This window comes from Uloborus diversus, chromosome 9 (genome assembly GCF_026930045.1).
Source record: "Uloborus diversus isolate 005 chromosome 9, Udiv.v.3.1, whole genome shotgun sequence".
Taxonomy (NCBI): domain Eukaryota; kingdom Metazoa; phylum Arthropoda; class Arachnida; order Araneae; family Uloboridae; genus Uloborus; species Uloborus diversus.
This window is the reverse complement of record NC_072739.1, coordinates 79,231,374-79,248,722: the sequence shown is the minus strand read 5'-3', so window position 1 is coordinate 79,248,722 and position 17,349 is coordinate 79,231,374. Positions and strand designations below refer to the sequence as shown.

Sequence of the window (17,349 nt, the reverse complement as noted above, 5' to 3'; positions counted from 1 at the left end):
ATACGTGCCACATATATGTGAGTGTCACTTGTATATACGAGTATATACGTGTATAACGAACATCATATGCGCGTATGCACTTGTATCTCGAGAAAATACGTGCATACTTGAGTATATATGTGTATAGTAGACGTATATACGCATATGTAAGTGTACATACATACATATGCGGGTATACACGAGTTAATTCGTGGATCCATCCAGTGCGTCTTTGGTATGTGTCTACTCACGTATATACAATATGGAAGCACGAGTATATACGCTTATATACATGTCGGCTTACAGAGTGAATCTAAGCTCTTGGACAAAAATCAAAGGGGTGTGAGAGGGGAGGATAAGAAGCAAAGAATCATAAGGAAATTATAATCACTGACGCGCTACATGCACACAAAGCCAGAAAGTGTTGGATGCAAAGCAGGGCACAAATTTGTTGCTCAAAGGTGATTTTACGTAACATTTTAGTTTTTAAGAAATATTTAGAGCAGTTTTTGAAAGTTTCGATCTGTAGTAGCTCTAATACACGCTACGCAACAAAGGCGCAGCGGCTGATGAAAGTTTTTCAAAAGTCTCGTTATTGCAACAGAGAGGGATCTGTGAATGCGACGCATGTATTACAGCTGAAGGCCGCAAATTTCATCAATCGCTTTAAAACTTTCTTAAGTCCTAAAATGTTGTGTAAAATTGTATTTGTGTAACATATATATATATATAAATTTGTGACTTCTTTTGCGTCCATCAATTTCTCATTTTGCGTGCATGTAGCGCGTCAGCATTGTGTTTGTGACCATATGTTCCTTATTGATTCTTACTTCTTATCCTCTCCTCTAACACCTTTTAATACAGAGTTTAAAACATATTAACGCATACCTATTATACGTTTTTTTTTTTTTCATTTTTACGCTTTTTTCATACAGTTCCTTCAGAAACTTATAAACGGTGCTTCACTGTATCTTGAAAATGAATAAATGCGTTTGTGCAACACAAAGTAACCATAAAACAATAATGTGATCAAAGCACAAATGTTGCATAAAGTTGCAAATATGTGTTTTCAAGTTTCATGGAATCCCCATTTCTACGGTGGACGATTTTGCATCCAAAAGCAAAACTTTTAGCATTGAAAAGCATTGAAAGGGGGTTCCATGAAAACTCGAAACACATGTATGCAACTTCTTGTAATATGTGTTTTGATTACGTTGTTGTTTTATGGTTATGATACCTTTGGTTCTAAAACAGTCAGAATTCTGTTGATAAATGTCAAGCAGATTTAAAACTTTAGTTTCAGACATTTTGTACACATATTCTTTAAATATTCCCAGTTTTCTGTTTTGCATGAATTTCCCTTTTTCCCCCCTTCAAGGCAACCTCATGCCTTTTTTTTTTCCTTTTTAATTTTATTATTTCTAGTTTTGAAACCTGGCAAAAACTGATTTTGAACAACTTTAGTCTGGCTGTAGTTCAGCACTATTATTTAACTGTAAAACATACACATAGTGATAAATTTCTCATTTACTGTCATGCAACCACAGCATGCAATTTCAATGGTAATAGTCTAAGTTCTAAGTGTAATTTTAAAATTGTCACAATAAAAACAGAGAGGAGAAAAAAAACAATTCAAATCAGTCATATTTTTATACAAAATGCCTTTTTATTAAAAAAATATGATATAAAATGGAATGTAAAAAGAATGGAGTCAACATTTGAGCAAAAAGTGAAAACTCAACCTACAGAGTGAACTGGAATGCCATGAAGTATGATTAAATGATGGGAGGACAGATGCAGGTTTGATCTCATATGACAGGACCTGAGCCATTGGGAAAAGCATGACAAAGACAGGACAATGATCATGAAATAGTTTCACATACAATCTAAACATAATCAAGCACTTTGAACACTGATCAATTTTTACTTCCAACAAATAAGTACTACCAAAGAAAATAAATATACATATAAATGGGCCATTCCATGGAAAAGCAGCCATTTTGTCCTGCACATGATAGCTATTATATTTCATTTAAAAACAATAATTTCAAAAGGTAATTAACAAGGTTTTTTTTACAAAAGAAGCATAAATACGTTTGTGATATTAAATGCAACAAATTTTAAACATTACTTTTTAAAGTAATTAGTTTAAATGAAATAAATTAGCTGTAAAGTGTGAGACAAAATGTCAGTTTTCGCATAGAATGGTTTGAAAGATATTACTAATGACAACTTTTTCTTCCTTAACTTATTCTTAGTTACAAACCCATTTAATTGATATTTATGAGACACAAAATTGAGTATGATGAAAATTCATTGATTTGTAATAACTTCTTGAAATAGAACTAAATATCATAACATAATCTTAAAAATGAGTAACTAAATGTCTTTTCAAAAAAAAAAAAAAATCTCAAAAATCAAACTAGACACTAACTAGAAGACTATTAGATTTAAAAATTAAAAAAAAAATGAAGAGAATACAGTATTAGCATGACATTTTTCAATGAATTTAAATATTCAATCATATGTAAAGAGTTCTTAAGATATCTAAATGCAGTTTGATTTTAAAATTAAAAATATTGCTTCAGTAGTATAAACATTTTACACAAATTTTAAATAACAGTAATAATAAACATGGAGTAACAGAATTTAAAAACTTATCCACTAAATTTAAAAACTAGAGGGGGGAGGCTAATGCACCTGTGAACAGCTATTGAAATTGTAAAGGAATATCTGAATAAAAAGTACCATTTCTCAATTGGACACAAAAAATAATGCCATGAATAATTGCCTCTCTGACAAACATGTAATGAGATAGATATTTTGCGGGGGGGGGGGGGGGGGGGGTCCTTCATATTTTAGCAGTAACCTAGTCACTTTGAGAGTGGATCATATACATACACTATGTAGCAAAAAAAAAATATAACCACTCAGGTAAAACCTGCCTATCTAGAATTGTTATGACAATTCCATACTTAACTAGAAAGTTACCCTTCAAGGTATGACAGGTGAAAATTGCTTCTACATTTAACAAAGCCATTGCCTGTTTGGTGATATTTTGATAGTTGAAATTGTAACCCTAACTCTAGTGGATTAACCCTAAACTCCAGTAGGTAGTGTTCATTGTTGACCATTTTTCCGTTTCTTCATTCCCCTGAAATGGTAGTCTTACCAGTAAAACAGTTAAGTTGCCAGATCGAGTTCAGCCTTGTCACAATAAAGCCTTTCCTTGCATGCTAAACATTACCAAAACATATATCAAATTATCATGCCATGAGTTTCGCTGTTGAAGAACGCGGGTTACTCGATCATCGGCTGTTATTTAAAGGAGGATAACAAAAAAGACACTTTGCCCACATATCCCATAAATTTTTCTTTTTCATACACAAAACAAAATGAAATGTGCATGAAATATGAATATGAACTTGGTTCTTAAGGTGATAAAATACAAGTTCCTACATACTACAAAAATCAAATTTATGGCCTTTTTTGAAAATATATATCATTTATAGAAAAATATTTCGCATTTCATAAAAGAAATAAATACATTCACCATTTAAATAAATAAATTTAAAAAAATAATTAAAGGTTATTTTTTAATCAGTTTGCATGATTATTCATGTCACATAATGAAAAAGTAATAATGCATGATATCAGCAAAAAATAAATAGTTTTGACAGACTTTCTAAGTTTCACACACAAATTAACTGAATTATAAATATCACAAATAAAGACTTACATTTAAGTTTTTTTTTTTTTAACTATCATTTTTGGCTTTACAAACCTGACTTGGTCATGCATAATTTTTAAAAAATGGGAGTAAAAACATTCTGTGACATTTTCAGGTGGAGTGAAATTCATTTTTGAGAAGTAAAATACAAACAAAAACAGAGATGACAATAACTGTGATTGGTTCTATAAAAAACTAAATTACTGCAGATGAAATGAAAGAGGTGAGAAGCAAAAAGCTGTGCATCATTTTGATTTTTAACATTTTGATCACGTACACATACACAATGTGTTAAAAAATTAATATTCAAAACTGTAAGGGATGATAGAACTTGCTGAAACAAATAAGTTATAACATATTTCAATATATATTTACTATTAACATGCATAATTGTATATGATACATATATTGTTAGATATCCAATAACAAACAAGGAAAGGGCATTCTTCTTAGGTCCAATGTATTAATCCACTTCCATACCAGCTTCATATTCTCCATTGGCAAACTTGCCAACCCGCAAATTAATTTTCAAAATTAATTTGAATTCTGAAATTTTGAATTCAAATTATGTTTTTGGCAATCACAAGTTGTGACAGGACCCTACTCATTGGTTATTACCCCACTCGCTTGTTTCTAAAAACGGTTCCTGTCCCTCCTCCTGTGCATAGTTGTGTATGTGTAGTCTTGTGTGTGCGTAGACCTGTGTGTATGCACGTTGGCGTGTGTGTATGAGCGTTCGTGTGTGTGTGTGTAGGACATGGACACCACTGACCAGGAGCAGCGGTTGCTGGGAGGAGTTGCGCCCACAGAGGACGGTGGGGTTGAAAAAGGAACCAAACATCAAGGACGGTCAAATGAAATTAATTAGCAATCGTGATTGCTCAAAAACAGGAGATTTTACTAGAGGTATATAGATGATTCACTAGTGACAAATTTCACATTAAAATCACTAATTAAATGCCCTGAAAGAACGGGAGCCATCTATTGAAAAGAAAGTGAAACTTATTGATGAGCGATGAAAAAACTGCAAAAATGGGAGAAAATGGCAAAAACGGGAAATCGGGAGATAGATGTAAAAGACAGGAATCTCCCGTTAAAAACAGTAGAGTTGGCAAGTATGCATTAGGTTTCTCCAAGAATGCAATGCTTGTTTTCCGACTTCATATTGTACGGTGAAATTTGATTCATTTGGAAAGTTTTATCATCCCTAACAATAGTGACCATTATTTTTTGAAGGCCTTTACACACATACATATAGGTTACATGCACACACATATAGGTCACTGTGAAAGTCTGAAATATGGTAAATGTGGACATTAACCAGTGAGTATCGACATTCACAAAGCAAAGACTGTGGTGGACGACCAAATATTTTTGGTCAATTGCCAGCAAGAGTTCGACATTCACCCGATTTCAGTGTTTCAAGGTAACCCCCCCCCCCCCCCTCGCACAAGAAAATGCTTATTTCTTTATCTTTTAAAGTTTCATAAATTAAAATATAACAAACCTGTAGGAGTTGATGTCTGTGATCTTTCGCTGGATGTGGAGGTAGCAATATCTGAATTATTTTTCTGTAAAAAAATATATATATATATATATATATATATATATATATGCTCTAAGCATGTAATAAATACATTTGCATAAGGAAATACTTTTCAAATCAATTTTAGTATTTCATCATGTGTATATATATATAAGCATGTTCAACTTCTGAATGCAGGACAAAATTGCTTTAGTTTTGAAAATACCTCTTACTGATAAAAATCATGCAGTCGGTCATGCATCAAAAACTTTGAACATCTAACCAACACACGCCAAACGAATAGAGAAATATGAGCTCTCAAAATTACTCCAGAGTATAGGGAAAAGAACTCTAAACATAATGTTCTTGAAAAAAATAAAAAATAAATTAAGGTATCGTGATCATTTAATAGAATTTATTGCTGATTTTTTTTTTTTTTTTTCATAATATTATAATACTATAATTTAGTTTCAGAATACATTTGGGGCTACTCTCACAAAAATCTGCCAGCACTATTTTTTCAGTAACATAAATCCATATCTATCCTCTAATAATGCATCACGGAAATTCTCAAATGTCCTTAAAAATGATTAGTACTGATAGCACGTAACTACTACTCTTAGAATGTAGTTTCATGTATTAACAAAATGTGTAAATGTAAGTGATCTACATCAGAAGTCTACAGCTTATCAGAGGCCCGCAGACTGCACCTAGCCAGTGAAAACTTTACAAACTGAAAAAAAAAGGTATATATTTTTATAATATTTTAAAGCATTTTTTAAAGAAAAGTTAATTCCAGCGAATCTCAAAAACCAGGTTTGGTGAATTTTTGCCAGGAGCAGGAAAAAATGCGTATTTTTCCACCTGGCAAAAATAGAATTTGCACTAATAACTAATGAGCAAAGATTATACAATATTTTCACTCAGGAAATAAGTGAAGAACATTGAAAATGCTTTGATAACATTTAAATTTTTGTTTTATTTGTTTGCTATTAAAATTGTTGCTAAAATATGCAATTTGCTTAAACTCTTGCACCTATCAAGGCACACCATGTACACCTGCCGTTACCATTCTTATCCCATTAAGTGTAATCAACTTTTTAACTGATTACATTCATCGAGACATTGTCAAGCATTTGCTCCACATGCGAGTAAACTAGTTGAGAGTCAACTCCGTTCAGTTTTAACAGCGTTGTGGAGCAGCTGTTCGAATAAATTTAGCTTATTAGAAGAGAATCTGATCCAACTAAGTTGCCTTGTGTAAAAACAACAAAAAACAGCAGTCAACTAATTAACAGGCAACTTTTTTGAAAAGTTGATTCCACTAACCACCCCTTGTGCAGAAGGCATAAGAATCATTGTGCCAAAAATATCTTACTTTTCTCCTTTCATGAGATCTTTTCTTCCTTTCATCTTCGGACGACAATTGTGCTTGAACTTTTGACAACCTTTTACTATGTCTAATCTGGAATATATACATAATTTTTTTAAAAAAGATAAGCGAATTTCGCACGTAAGTTTCCTCAAGCAATACAATACATTGAGAATTACATCTAAAAGAAAACCACTTATTCTTTTGTAAAACTTTTATAAATATGCATACAAAGCTTTATTACATGTACAATATGTGTATCACGCATAAAACATGAAAGTAAACATAAAAAGTATTTTAAAAAGATTCTTACAGATTTCTGTTCAGATTTTAATCGTTGCTCTGCTAAATGTCTTGCTTGCTTCAAATTTTCTTTCAACTGTGAAGAAACTTTAAAATGGATTTTTTCAATATCATTTGATGAATTTGCAAAGAATCTAGATTAAAAGAAGAAGAAAAAAAAATAACTAAATTGCACTATTCAATCAAGCAACTAATTTATCGATTTGTTTTTTGAAAGGCATTATAAATTTCTAAAAATAGCCATAGCTTAACTCTACTCCTTTTCTTCTTAAACTAACCAACAGCCAATCTCAAAAAATGATCTTTTTAAATTATAATAATAATAACAACAAAAAATAATAAACTGAAGAGCAGCATCAATTCTTCAATATTTTGTTCTATTGGACATTTTCCAATGCTATTATTATGTAACTCTGCTCAAACTCTCCTTAAGCATACCAGCAATTAATTGCAATTTAAAAAATATTTCTCATTTTTTGTTACATTATATTACTTTTCAAATGAAATTGTGCAACAAAATCATTTCCTTTTTCACAAAAGACACTGCAAGGGATTCATTAATATTAACATTGTTGGACAGACATGGTCTTGCCACTGGGAGAGTTTAAACGATTGAGTGATACAAAATGTGATGTACATTTTCACGTAATAAATCTTTTATAAAACTAAATAGTTTTCAAAAGTTCCAAGTTCTTCCAATTCAAAAAAGAGTTTGAATCATATCTTTATTATCGAGGAGACAACCAATGAAAAACTATGTTCTGACTTTAAAACCAATATAATATTGCTTTTTTTCTCCCCTTGACTATATTGATTATATGAAAAACTGCTGAAGATCAGTTACTTTTGTACAAAAGTCAAATTGTGCATATTGTACAAAAATGAAATCATAACTAAATTTTAAAAGATTAGAATTCTAAAAAACAAGAGACATTTTTCAAATAAAAAATACAGAAGAAAAACAAAAAGCTTACGGATGCTGAAGAACATCTGATATTGAAGGAACACCAATTTTTAGAGCTGCTTTTGATAAAATTAGTTCTAATATAGACCCTATATAAAATAAGGAAAACATGACATTACTATTTACTCAATGTTTAGGATGTGTTAAAAACTTGAAAACTGTTATAGAAAAACACAACCAAAACTTTTAAGGTATTAACTACAAACATATATTTAAAATTTTATGGGAAAGAGGAAAACATCAAGATAAGGAGGGCTTGAAAAACTCATAAAAAAGTAATTAAAACAAAAGTCAAGTAAAAGAATTAATATGCTCCAAATTAAAATTGTTGACGATTTTCCTACCTTTATTAAATTTCACACAACCTTTATTAAATTTCATAATCACATAGTTAACGAAAAATTGATTGACAGCTGAATAAGTCTTTCAATGATTTTTAGTGTTTGATTTACATGAGTTTGATCATTTAAGGTCATGTATTGCTAGAAATCAATTTGGCCAACATTCTCAACATTTCTCCCTCAGTCTTTTGTTATGGATTGCATTTGAGTACTATTCTACCACATCTTCTAACTCAATTCACACATTGCCCACAAATTTCTCAAAAGATAGTTTTATAGATAAACATCTATTTCTAAAAGCTCTTGGAATTGAATGGTTGTGTTAAGATGATTTTTTTGTGACATTTCAACCCTGCAATTTTATTGTTGAGCTACCAGGGTAGTCGAGTTATCCGTGTGTTGAATTACCAAAGTTTCACTGTAGTTAAACAAGTGTTTTACATAAATTATCAAAAATAATGTCACATAAAATCTTTCGCATTTTTACCTATTTTTTCTGTAACTTTTTTTTTGTAAATCTTCTTTATTTTTGGCAGGTATGTATCTACAACTTTTGCTTTTGACCAAGGTTGCTAGGCATCAAATGCAAAAATGACGCAGTCCAAATTCAAGACATAGAGGTTTAGTGTTTGAATGTGTTTTCCAGATAAACATGGAAAATATACATAATTAAGGATACAAAGACAGGTCAATTTTAAAAGATCAAAATGGGGAGGTTTTGAGACTAACAAGTTCAACAGTACAGAAAATTTACTTTGTGAAGAAAATAATATGCATCAAAATAAACTAATAGTAACATTAAGACAGATGACGGGATAAAGCCAAAAACATGAACTGTTAGCATCATAATAATACATACGTAACTCTGGAGGACAACTATTTGGAAGATGATCACAGTAGCTGGAATACAATGGCACCCCAAAAGCCATTTCATATAATAAATGTCCAAAGCAATATATATCGACATTTTCCATAGACTGAAAAATTAATATTTGTCAATCATGAAATAATTGAAATTATTTGAAGAATAACAACATGGAAAGACCTAATACATTAAAATGTTAGAATGAACAAATGGGTGCCACTCTTAAAAAATTGTAAGACTGAACTCCCCCCTCCCCTATCGACATTTTATAGAGTTGTTTATATTTATCAAAAAACAAAAAAAAAACTAATACTACGAAATATATTAGACATCATTAATACTTAAGTAATTTTAAAATTTCCACTTACACATAAAAAAGAAGAAATTGGCAGAAATAAATAATCCAAAAATGAAATGTAATTAAGATGTTCCAAACATGACCAGAAATAAATTATCTTCATACTCCTATGCGAGAAAACAATTTTGTTTTTGTGAACGATTTTCGAAAAGGGTTCATTTTTACAATTACAATTTTTGTTAACGGTTGCTATTGTACCAAAAAAGATTTGTTTTTTAATTTTTTTCAAAATTAACCCTAATTTCTTTTCAATTAAACAAACAGAAGATTTGCAAACACAGAATTCGGTGTTTTTCCACTTCTTATTTAGTTGGGTTTTTTAGTGGAATAAACATTTTTGATTAACCGTGCAAACACAGAATTCGGTGTTTTTCCACTTCTTATTTAGTTGGGTTCTTTAGTGGAATAAACATTTTTGATTAACTGTCAAACAATATAAAATTTCACCTAAGTGTATCAGTAATTGAGTCTTCAGTGTTTAGGTAAAAATAATTGAAGAAAAATTGAGAAAATGTTTCATTCCATTTTCAGGAAAATTTTTGGAAATTTTGAATGAATAAGTCAATTCTTCAATTTTGAACCTTGCTTATTGTGCACTAAACTGCTTATTTTTTCCTATAAAAGTCTAGATTTTTTCTAAAAGGGCCATTAAAGCAATTGTTTGGAAAGTTTTTACTTTCACCATACCATGTTTGATAGCAATCTAAAAATCGGCAATTCCAATAATTGCAAAAAATACGCAGAAGTAAGAAAAAAAATGCTAACCAAACAAACACTCTAATGGGCCTTTTAGAAAGAACATATTGACTTTCATTGGAAAAAGCAGCCAAGGGACACAACATTTTTGAATTAAGTTTGGGTGCAACAACCTTAACCAAGATCGATTTTTCTCATTAAGGGGCATCTAGCTCTCTGCAGTCCTGAAATTTACAACTATCTTATTAGTTGTTTAAAAAAGCTTTAATAGTATCAATTTAAAAAAAAATTATACCTGAACTTTTTTTATTTGTAAATAATATGGTCTTAAAAAACAGTTGACTCCTAGAGTGCCATTAAACACATCCAAAAGTTTGCATTTTCCATCAACAATGGCAACATTTCCTGCATGTATACTACCTAAAGGGAAAAAAGATAAACCATAAATTAAAAAATATGAACGTTTAAACCCTCCAGAACTCTTTGCCAAAATAAGCAACATGAGAACTTTCATGTGACAATTTTTCTTGCACCATCTATTTTCCTTAAGAAATGTTTTAAATGCTTTTTAGTTGAAAACATTTCAATTACTATTTATTTATTTTAAGCACCAAATATTACATAAAAAAATATTTAATGAAATAAAATTTTTTAAAATGTTTTCCTTTCTTGGCTTTTCTTCACAGCTAGAGTTCTAGAGGGATACATAATTAAATATTCTTAAAATTGAAAATCCTTGAGAGGGCGAAACAGCCATGGAAAGGCAGCCATTTTGTCCTGGATGTAACAGCTCTATATTTCATTTCAAAACGTGTGATTAGCAAAAAAAAAAAAAAAAATTGCCTAAAAATAACATATGTATTTGTAATTTTTTAGGAAAGAAATTTTTGTTTATTAAATAATTTATATATTACTTTTTAAATAAAAAGTAGAGCTGCCACAGGCACGAAAAATGTCCAATTTTCTGTGGAATGGCCAACTATTTGTATCTTTTTGAAACTAACACTAAAAAAGAATTAGTAGGAAAGCAAAGTATATATTTTTAAAAATGGGCAACAATAAAGATTTGGAAAAAACTTCACTAGAATTGAGAAAATTAAAACTGAATATAGTACTAAAAGTAATATCTAAATAAATAACCGTCCAAAAAGTTGTCCTGCACATGGCAAGTAAATTTAATTTTAAAAAACAACAATAAAAAAAGATTAGGATTTTTTTTTTTTTTTTTTTTTTTGCTTAACAAATTACAGAAGTGAAGTATTTTCACTGTACACAACTTCCAAGTTTACAATAAACAATTAAGTGCATAATAAATTATTTATGTTATATAGATGTTGAACATTATTTTTCAAAAATGTAATTATTACCATGGTAAAACCCTCGATCATGAAGAAATTTCAGGGCCAATAAAATGTGACTACCAAACGTTTTTATTTTCGAAAGTTCAAGCACACTGTAGTTTTTTGGATTGCAGTATTTCTTCAGAAAATGGGCACCAGGTTTTGTCTAAAAAAAGGAACATCTTTAATTAGTAATATAATAAATCAAGATGAAAATAATTCAGCATATTTTTGATCAAAAGCACAGTAAATTGAAAATCATCCTTTCAATTTAATGATATTCTGCACTTTTTAAAACTTTTCAATTCACAAGAACAGTCTTTCCCGAATAATAATGCAGCTCAAAGTAAGGAGGGAGAACATTTTATTTGTTTTTCCTCCTTTTGCCATTATTATTATTTATTTACTTATTTTGATGAAAAGTGAATGTCTATAATCCCATGCTTTTTTCTGAAATGAAAAAAAAAAAAAAGAGTTACATGCTACTGTGAAAGTTTCCACGCTTCAAGTATTCGAGCATCCCTTTTCCATCATGAGGCTTAAGCTACAACTTTTGCTCACAAATGTGATCATTTTCGTGCTCTAATTTTCATATGTTGCATGTTAGTTTATTTAACAGTAGAAAAATGTGTAGCAAGCAAAAAAAATCTTTCAGTACAAGTTTTTCACGCTTGCTAATTCAACAGCACATCTGTTCTAGTAGGTTTCAATTCCTGAACATATTAACAAAAGTAGTGTAATCCTTTTTTAAAATATTACTATTGTGTCTAAAACATATCAAGACAGTCAAAAAGTGTCTTTTAAATTCAAAGATATCATTTACAATATTTTATCTCTTTTGTAGATAAATAAATGAATTATTAACAAGATATTCATAATATTCCTCTGTAGCAATTATGAATTGGGTTCCCTACGTATTGTTGTTCCAGGGGTTTTCTGTACTTCTAAAACTAACCAACTAATGGTTACTGAGATAAATGATACCTGGGTTGGATCTAATTTACACCTATCTGACATAAAATACTGTCATGACCAGGAAAAGTGCAGTAACTGCAAATTTTTAATTTTTACAGAACAATCTCTTTTATCCAGGCTAACTGGGACTATCAACAATGTGTACAATCCAAGTAGTATGGACAACAAGCAAAACAAATCCTTAAACAAGCAGACTTATACTTCACTACAATAAAAAATCATATTTTGTAACAAAATTACACAGAACTGTCTACAACACATTAAAAATAAATTTTTACATTGCTTAAAAAGAGATTGGTGCATTGTTTTCTGCATAAAGCTGCATTTGACTGAAGCATGGACACCCAAATACTTTATCATAATTAGATCAAAACAAAAAGGACATGTACTTTAGTTACCCTCTTGCTAATTCAAAAAGGGAAGTTCTAAGTGAATAAAATTTTTTGTTTAAAAGGCTACAAGTTTGATCCGGATTATCCGGATCAATAAGGGATAACTGTACAGATAAACAAGGGACTACTGTACATAAATAGTTTGCACTATATTGTGTTACTTGTTTCATTAATTTGAGCTTCAAGCAATGCAACAAATTTTAAAAGGACAAGAAAAATTTAGCAACACAAAAAATTTACCTTGCAAAGTAAATCTCTTAAGGAGCCATTTTCTAAATATTCATAAATGACTAGACAACCATTTGAACTGACAGAGCACATAGTGACTGGATGTATGTATGGATGCTGAAAAGGGATTTAAGTTTGAAACAACATTTAATTTTGATGAAGCAAAAAAGAAATTAATAAGACATGAAAAGAATATTTTTCTGCTATTTCACTAATCATTTATCCTCCCTTCCCCATACACATTAGGGAAGGAGGGAATAGGAGCATAAATAAAAGATACACATGTTTAATTTTGAAACTGAATTAGCTTTAGATTTAAAACATTTTTGCAAATAGAGCAATGAAAAACACTTTTATTTACAAAATGTATTCTATTTGTCACTTAAATTTTTTTAAAACAAAGTGCTGAAAATCAAATAACATTCAATTTTTTGTGCATTAATTTTCAACTTAGTAAAGCTGTATAGCTACATGAAGTATATCTAAGAAATGCAAACAGTTTGTATTTTTTAACCACAGCATTTTGGAGAAAAAAAAAGAAAGAAAAGCATTGGTTTGGATACGAGAAACCAGGCAAAAATACATACTTCGATTATAGTTAGAACAAGTAAAATTGAATTAATGCACAAAACTATTTGGGCTATGTTACATAAATCTAAAATGTTTTATGACTGTGCTCTCAACATGCTAATATTTAAAGGAATAAAAATATACTTCAAACACATATAATGTTACACACAATTTCCAGCAAAAGGATTTTTTCCAAACAATTCTTTGAAAATTAACTTTCATTTGTATTCTAGTCCACTTTTTGTTTTCAATGTTCTTTAATGCTGACCATTTCTGCGAATTTTACATAGTTTACCTTTACACTTTTGTTTCTTCTAGGGCTAGGAAGGAGTTAGAGGAGAAACGCGCCAAGAGAAGTGCTTGGGAGAAAGAAGGCAACCTTACACATGCTTTTTTCAACACATGTGAGTAGAGTTTTTCTCTGTAAAATAACTGACTGACCAAGACTCAAAAACTACGGATTATTCCTCGCAAGGTATTCCAATTGATGTTAGATTTTGTTATGTAAGCTTTTAAAAGAAAATCATTTACTTGAATCAGTTTTATTGAGTGTCAAAAGCCAGTAATCAACCGATACAGAAACCTATTTAATTGGAACCAAAGAACCTCAGTAAGTTGACATTGGGGTGATAAATTATAAAGATTTTACTGTCAAAGGGTCACAATAAAATCATTTACTAGTCAATAAAAAGCTTACTAACACTATTTCGACTAGAAAAAATTACAACTAGTATAAAGTATGGTATTATCTAAATATAAATATATGATACCACATCACATGCCTTCAAAGACATTACATTTTCAAGTTTTGACCCTTTAATCTCAAATTTTACCTTAAAAATTATTTCATTTTGTTTCTAAACTCGGTTAATACAACGTCAGTTTATCTTATGCACTCATGCATACTTTGTTCTCAAATAGCAAATTATGTATTTTGAGCAATGAAAATAAATCCACAAATCAAATTGCTTTATAGATACCGCAGCAAAACTTCAGAAGTCTTTAAACAATGCCCATCAAGCATCAACACACATCTGCAAGCATGTTTTCCATGCTTCATATGCTCCCTGAAAGTCTGCAAATGAGACATACTTCAGAGAATGTGAGCAAGCCACTTTGACAGCACCTAAGGCTCCATTGTTGCATTTGTAAGGGCGGCTTAGTTATGAGAAAGTGGAAAAGTCTGTATGGGCAAAGTGGAGGCTGTAGGGAGGCTCAAGAATCGGTGTGATGCCATTTTTTTGTAGGGCACTTTTAACCATGAAGCAGATGTGACAAGGTGAATCATCGTGCCCATCAGCCGAAACTGCCACCGGCCTGGCCTTTGGTCAGAGGAGTCTGACTGTGATGGGGATGTCCTGGGTTCAAATCCAGGCTCGGGCATGGATGTAGTTTTTCCCTCCTGTCCTTGTCCTTACTTTGTTTGAATGTCTTGTAGTGCTGTGAGTGGTTGCCTAACCTATAAACGGGTTCTTATGGCATGTGTGTACTGTGGAAGTCAAACTTCACACCAAATTACGGTACAGTTGGAAAAGGAAGCAGTGCACCCCAAATTGCCAGGTTAGCTGGCACAAGACAATAACTACAACTTGGTTGACCACATGTTCAATATTTTGCACAAAATGTGATTCCTTAACTCTGTTCAGTGCTTTGTTGCATTTAAGTTTGCACGATTGCTCTGAAGGATGTTCAATTTGCGTACTTTCAGCGGGCGTCTGAAGTGTGAAAAACTCGCCTGCAGAAATGTGTTAATACTCAAGGTTCATACTTTGAGCACTAGTAAACTTTTGTAGCAATATCTGTAAAACATTTTGTTTTGTGGATTTGTTCTTATTACTTAAAATACAGACCCTGTACAAGTAAATTGAACAAAAACATAAGAGCATTCTATCAGAAATTCAAAATACTTGCACATTCCCAAGAAGTTTGACAGCTGATATTAAATCTTTTTCATTCAAATGCATATCAGGTCCTATTGCCATCTAGATAAAAGGGGGAAAATAACATATTAATTAGAAAATGATAAGTGTGAACAAAAATAAATTGATGTGCATTTTTAAAGTTATAAGTGAGAGACATATTAAATCACACACACAATTAATGCATGAAAACAATTGAAATAGTATTTTTTGTGCACTAAACAAAGTTAAAATTTGACAGCTGCATACAATAATTTTCACCATGGGCATAAATTGAATAAGAGTTCGGGGAAGGCAATAGCAGACCCCGAAGTGGTTTTTTGAGGGGAAAAAGTAGGAAATAAGGAATCAAAAATTTAAAAAGTAGGAAAAGTAGGAAAAAAATCACTTAAAAAAGTAGGAAAAAATAGCAAGAGATAAGACTACACACACGTCAAGACGACCGACAAACATCAGTATGAAAAATGAACTGGTGGAAACAAAGAATTTAATTACAAAAATATGAAAATAAAATCCACACAAAGAACCACCTTTCAACAATACAGTAATACAGTAGAAGACCGTTATAACGCCGACCTGTATAACGCAATTCTCTATAAACCGCACTACTTTTCAGAAGTAAACAATAGTTTTTGAAGTTTAAAAAATCCCTCTGTTTTGCTTTGCAAAAATAAAAATTGTTAGGCAAATTAAATTTTGGAAGTTTTTCGTCTTTCCATCTTATTTCAAAGCTTTTAAATTGAAAATTAGTACTCATAGTAAACAGAAAATACCCGATGGGTCTTGAAAATGCAGCTGTTATGCAAGCCATGAAGCTAGCAGAAGTGCAGGATTTTGATTGTGAAACATATTTATTTGTGAATAACTAATTCTAATATTGGTGCTTTAATACTCATTGCAGATATAACTCATTCTGAAGTGCTAATATATAGTTATATTCTGAATATTAGTTTCAAAATTTGTGAAATGATCTATATAACGCAAAAACCTGTATAACGCAAAAGCTCTGGTCCCAAGGTGTGCGTTATAATGGTCTTCTACTGTAAAATTTTTAAGTGTGAAAGAATAAAATGCAATATAGCGATTACAAAAAAAAAAAAAAAAAGAAAGAAAAAGAAAAACAATAATAATAATAATAATAACAATAAAACTACTATTTTGGAGCAATAAAACCATTTTTTTTTTAAGATTTGTTTTGTCAAAAACGAAAACATTCCTTCGAACATCCATTTATTATTTGAAAATACTTGCACTTTCAGCTCTTGTTGTCATAAACTATGATACAGAAGCAAAGCAAATATTAAATTAGTTTTAATTAAAAATAATCAGCAGCTGACATGCATTCTTGCATGTCAGATGTTTGAATTTGAAAAAAAAAAAGGAAAAGGACTGATAATGCAGAACTAAAATAAATTTGTTCTTAAATATGGGACATAAAATTTATAATAAAATAATTAAACTAAATAAATAACGAAATAAGTAAACTAAAGGGTTTGTACTATGTTATGTATTTTTAGCATTCAAAACACATTTTTGTTTCAGGCACGTGTCATTTATGGGAGTCAGTGGGGTCAATTTCTCCCCTCCCTGGCTTTGGAAAATTAATGCTTAACTATACAAGTTTGTGCGGTTTTTGTTGTTTTCAGATACAATTTGCATTCAGTATACATCCTTCGCTAGCCACCTCCGGGGGGGGGGGATCAAAATGACGGGCTAGTTTTCATTTTAATCAAGCAATAAAAATGAATATTGTTTTAATGTCCAGTAAGTTACCGCCCTATAGCCAGGGCTA

The 17,349-nt window shown here is 30.8% G+C and overlaps 1 protein-coding gene across 1 annotated transcript in view; it reads right to left on the bottom strand.

Moving 5' to 3' along the window:
* Positions 1-17,349, bottom strand: part of LOC129229618 (PX domain-containing protein kinase-like protein) — a 47,910-nt gene that overhangs the window by 4,601 nt on the left and 25,960 nt on the right. Inside the window, exons 6-14 of the mRNA XM_054863964.1 lie at positions 15,546-15,620; positions 13,081-13,185; positions 11,501-11,639; positions 10,429-10,553; positions 9,074-9,191; positions 7,884-7,962; positions 6,920-7,043; positions 6,613-6,699; positions 5,217-5,280 (exon numbers count right to left, since the gene is read on the bottom strand). Of these exons, the coding sequence (XP_054719939.1) occupies positions 5,217-5,280; positions 6,613-6,699; positions 6,920-7,043; positions 7,884-7,962; positions 9,074-9,191; positions 10,429-10,553; positions 11,501-11,639; positions 13,081-13,185; positions 15,546-15,620 (916 nt within the window). The remainder of the gene's footprint in view (positions 1-5,216; positions 5,281-6,612; positions 6,700-6,919; positions 7,044-7,883; positions 7,963-9,073; positions 9,192-10,428; positions 10,554-11,500; positions 11,640-13,080; positions 13,186-15,545; positions 15,621-17,349) is intronic.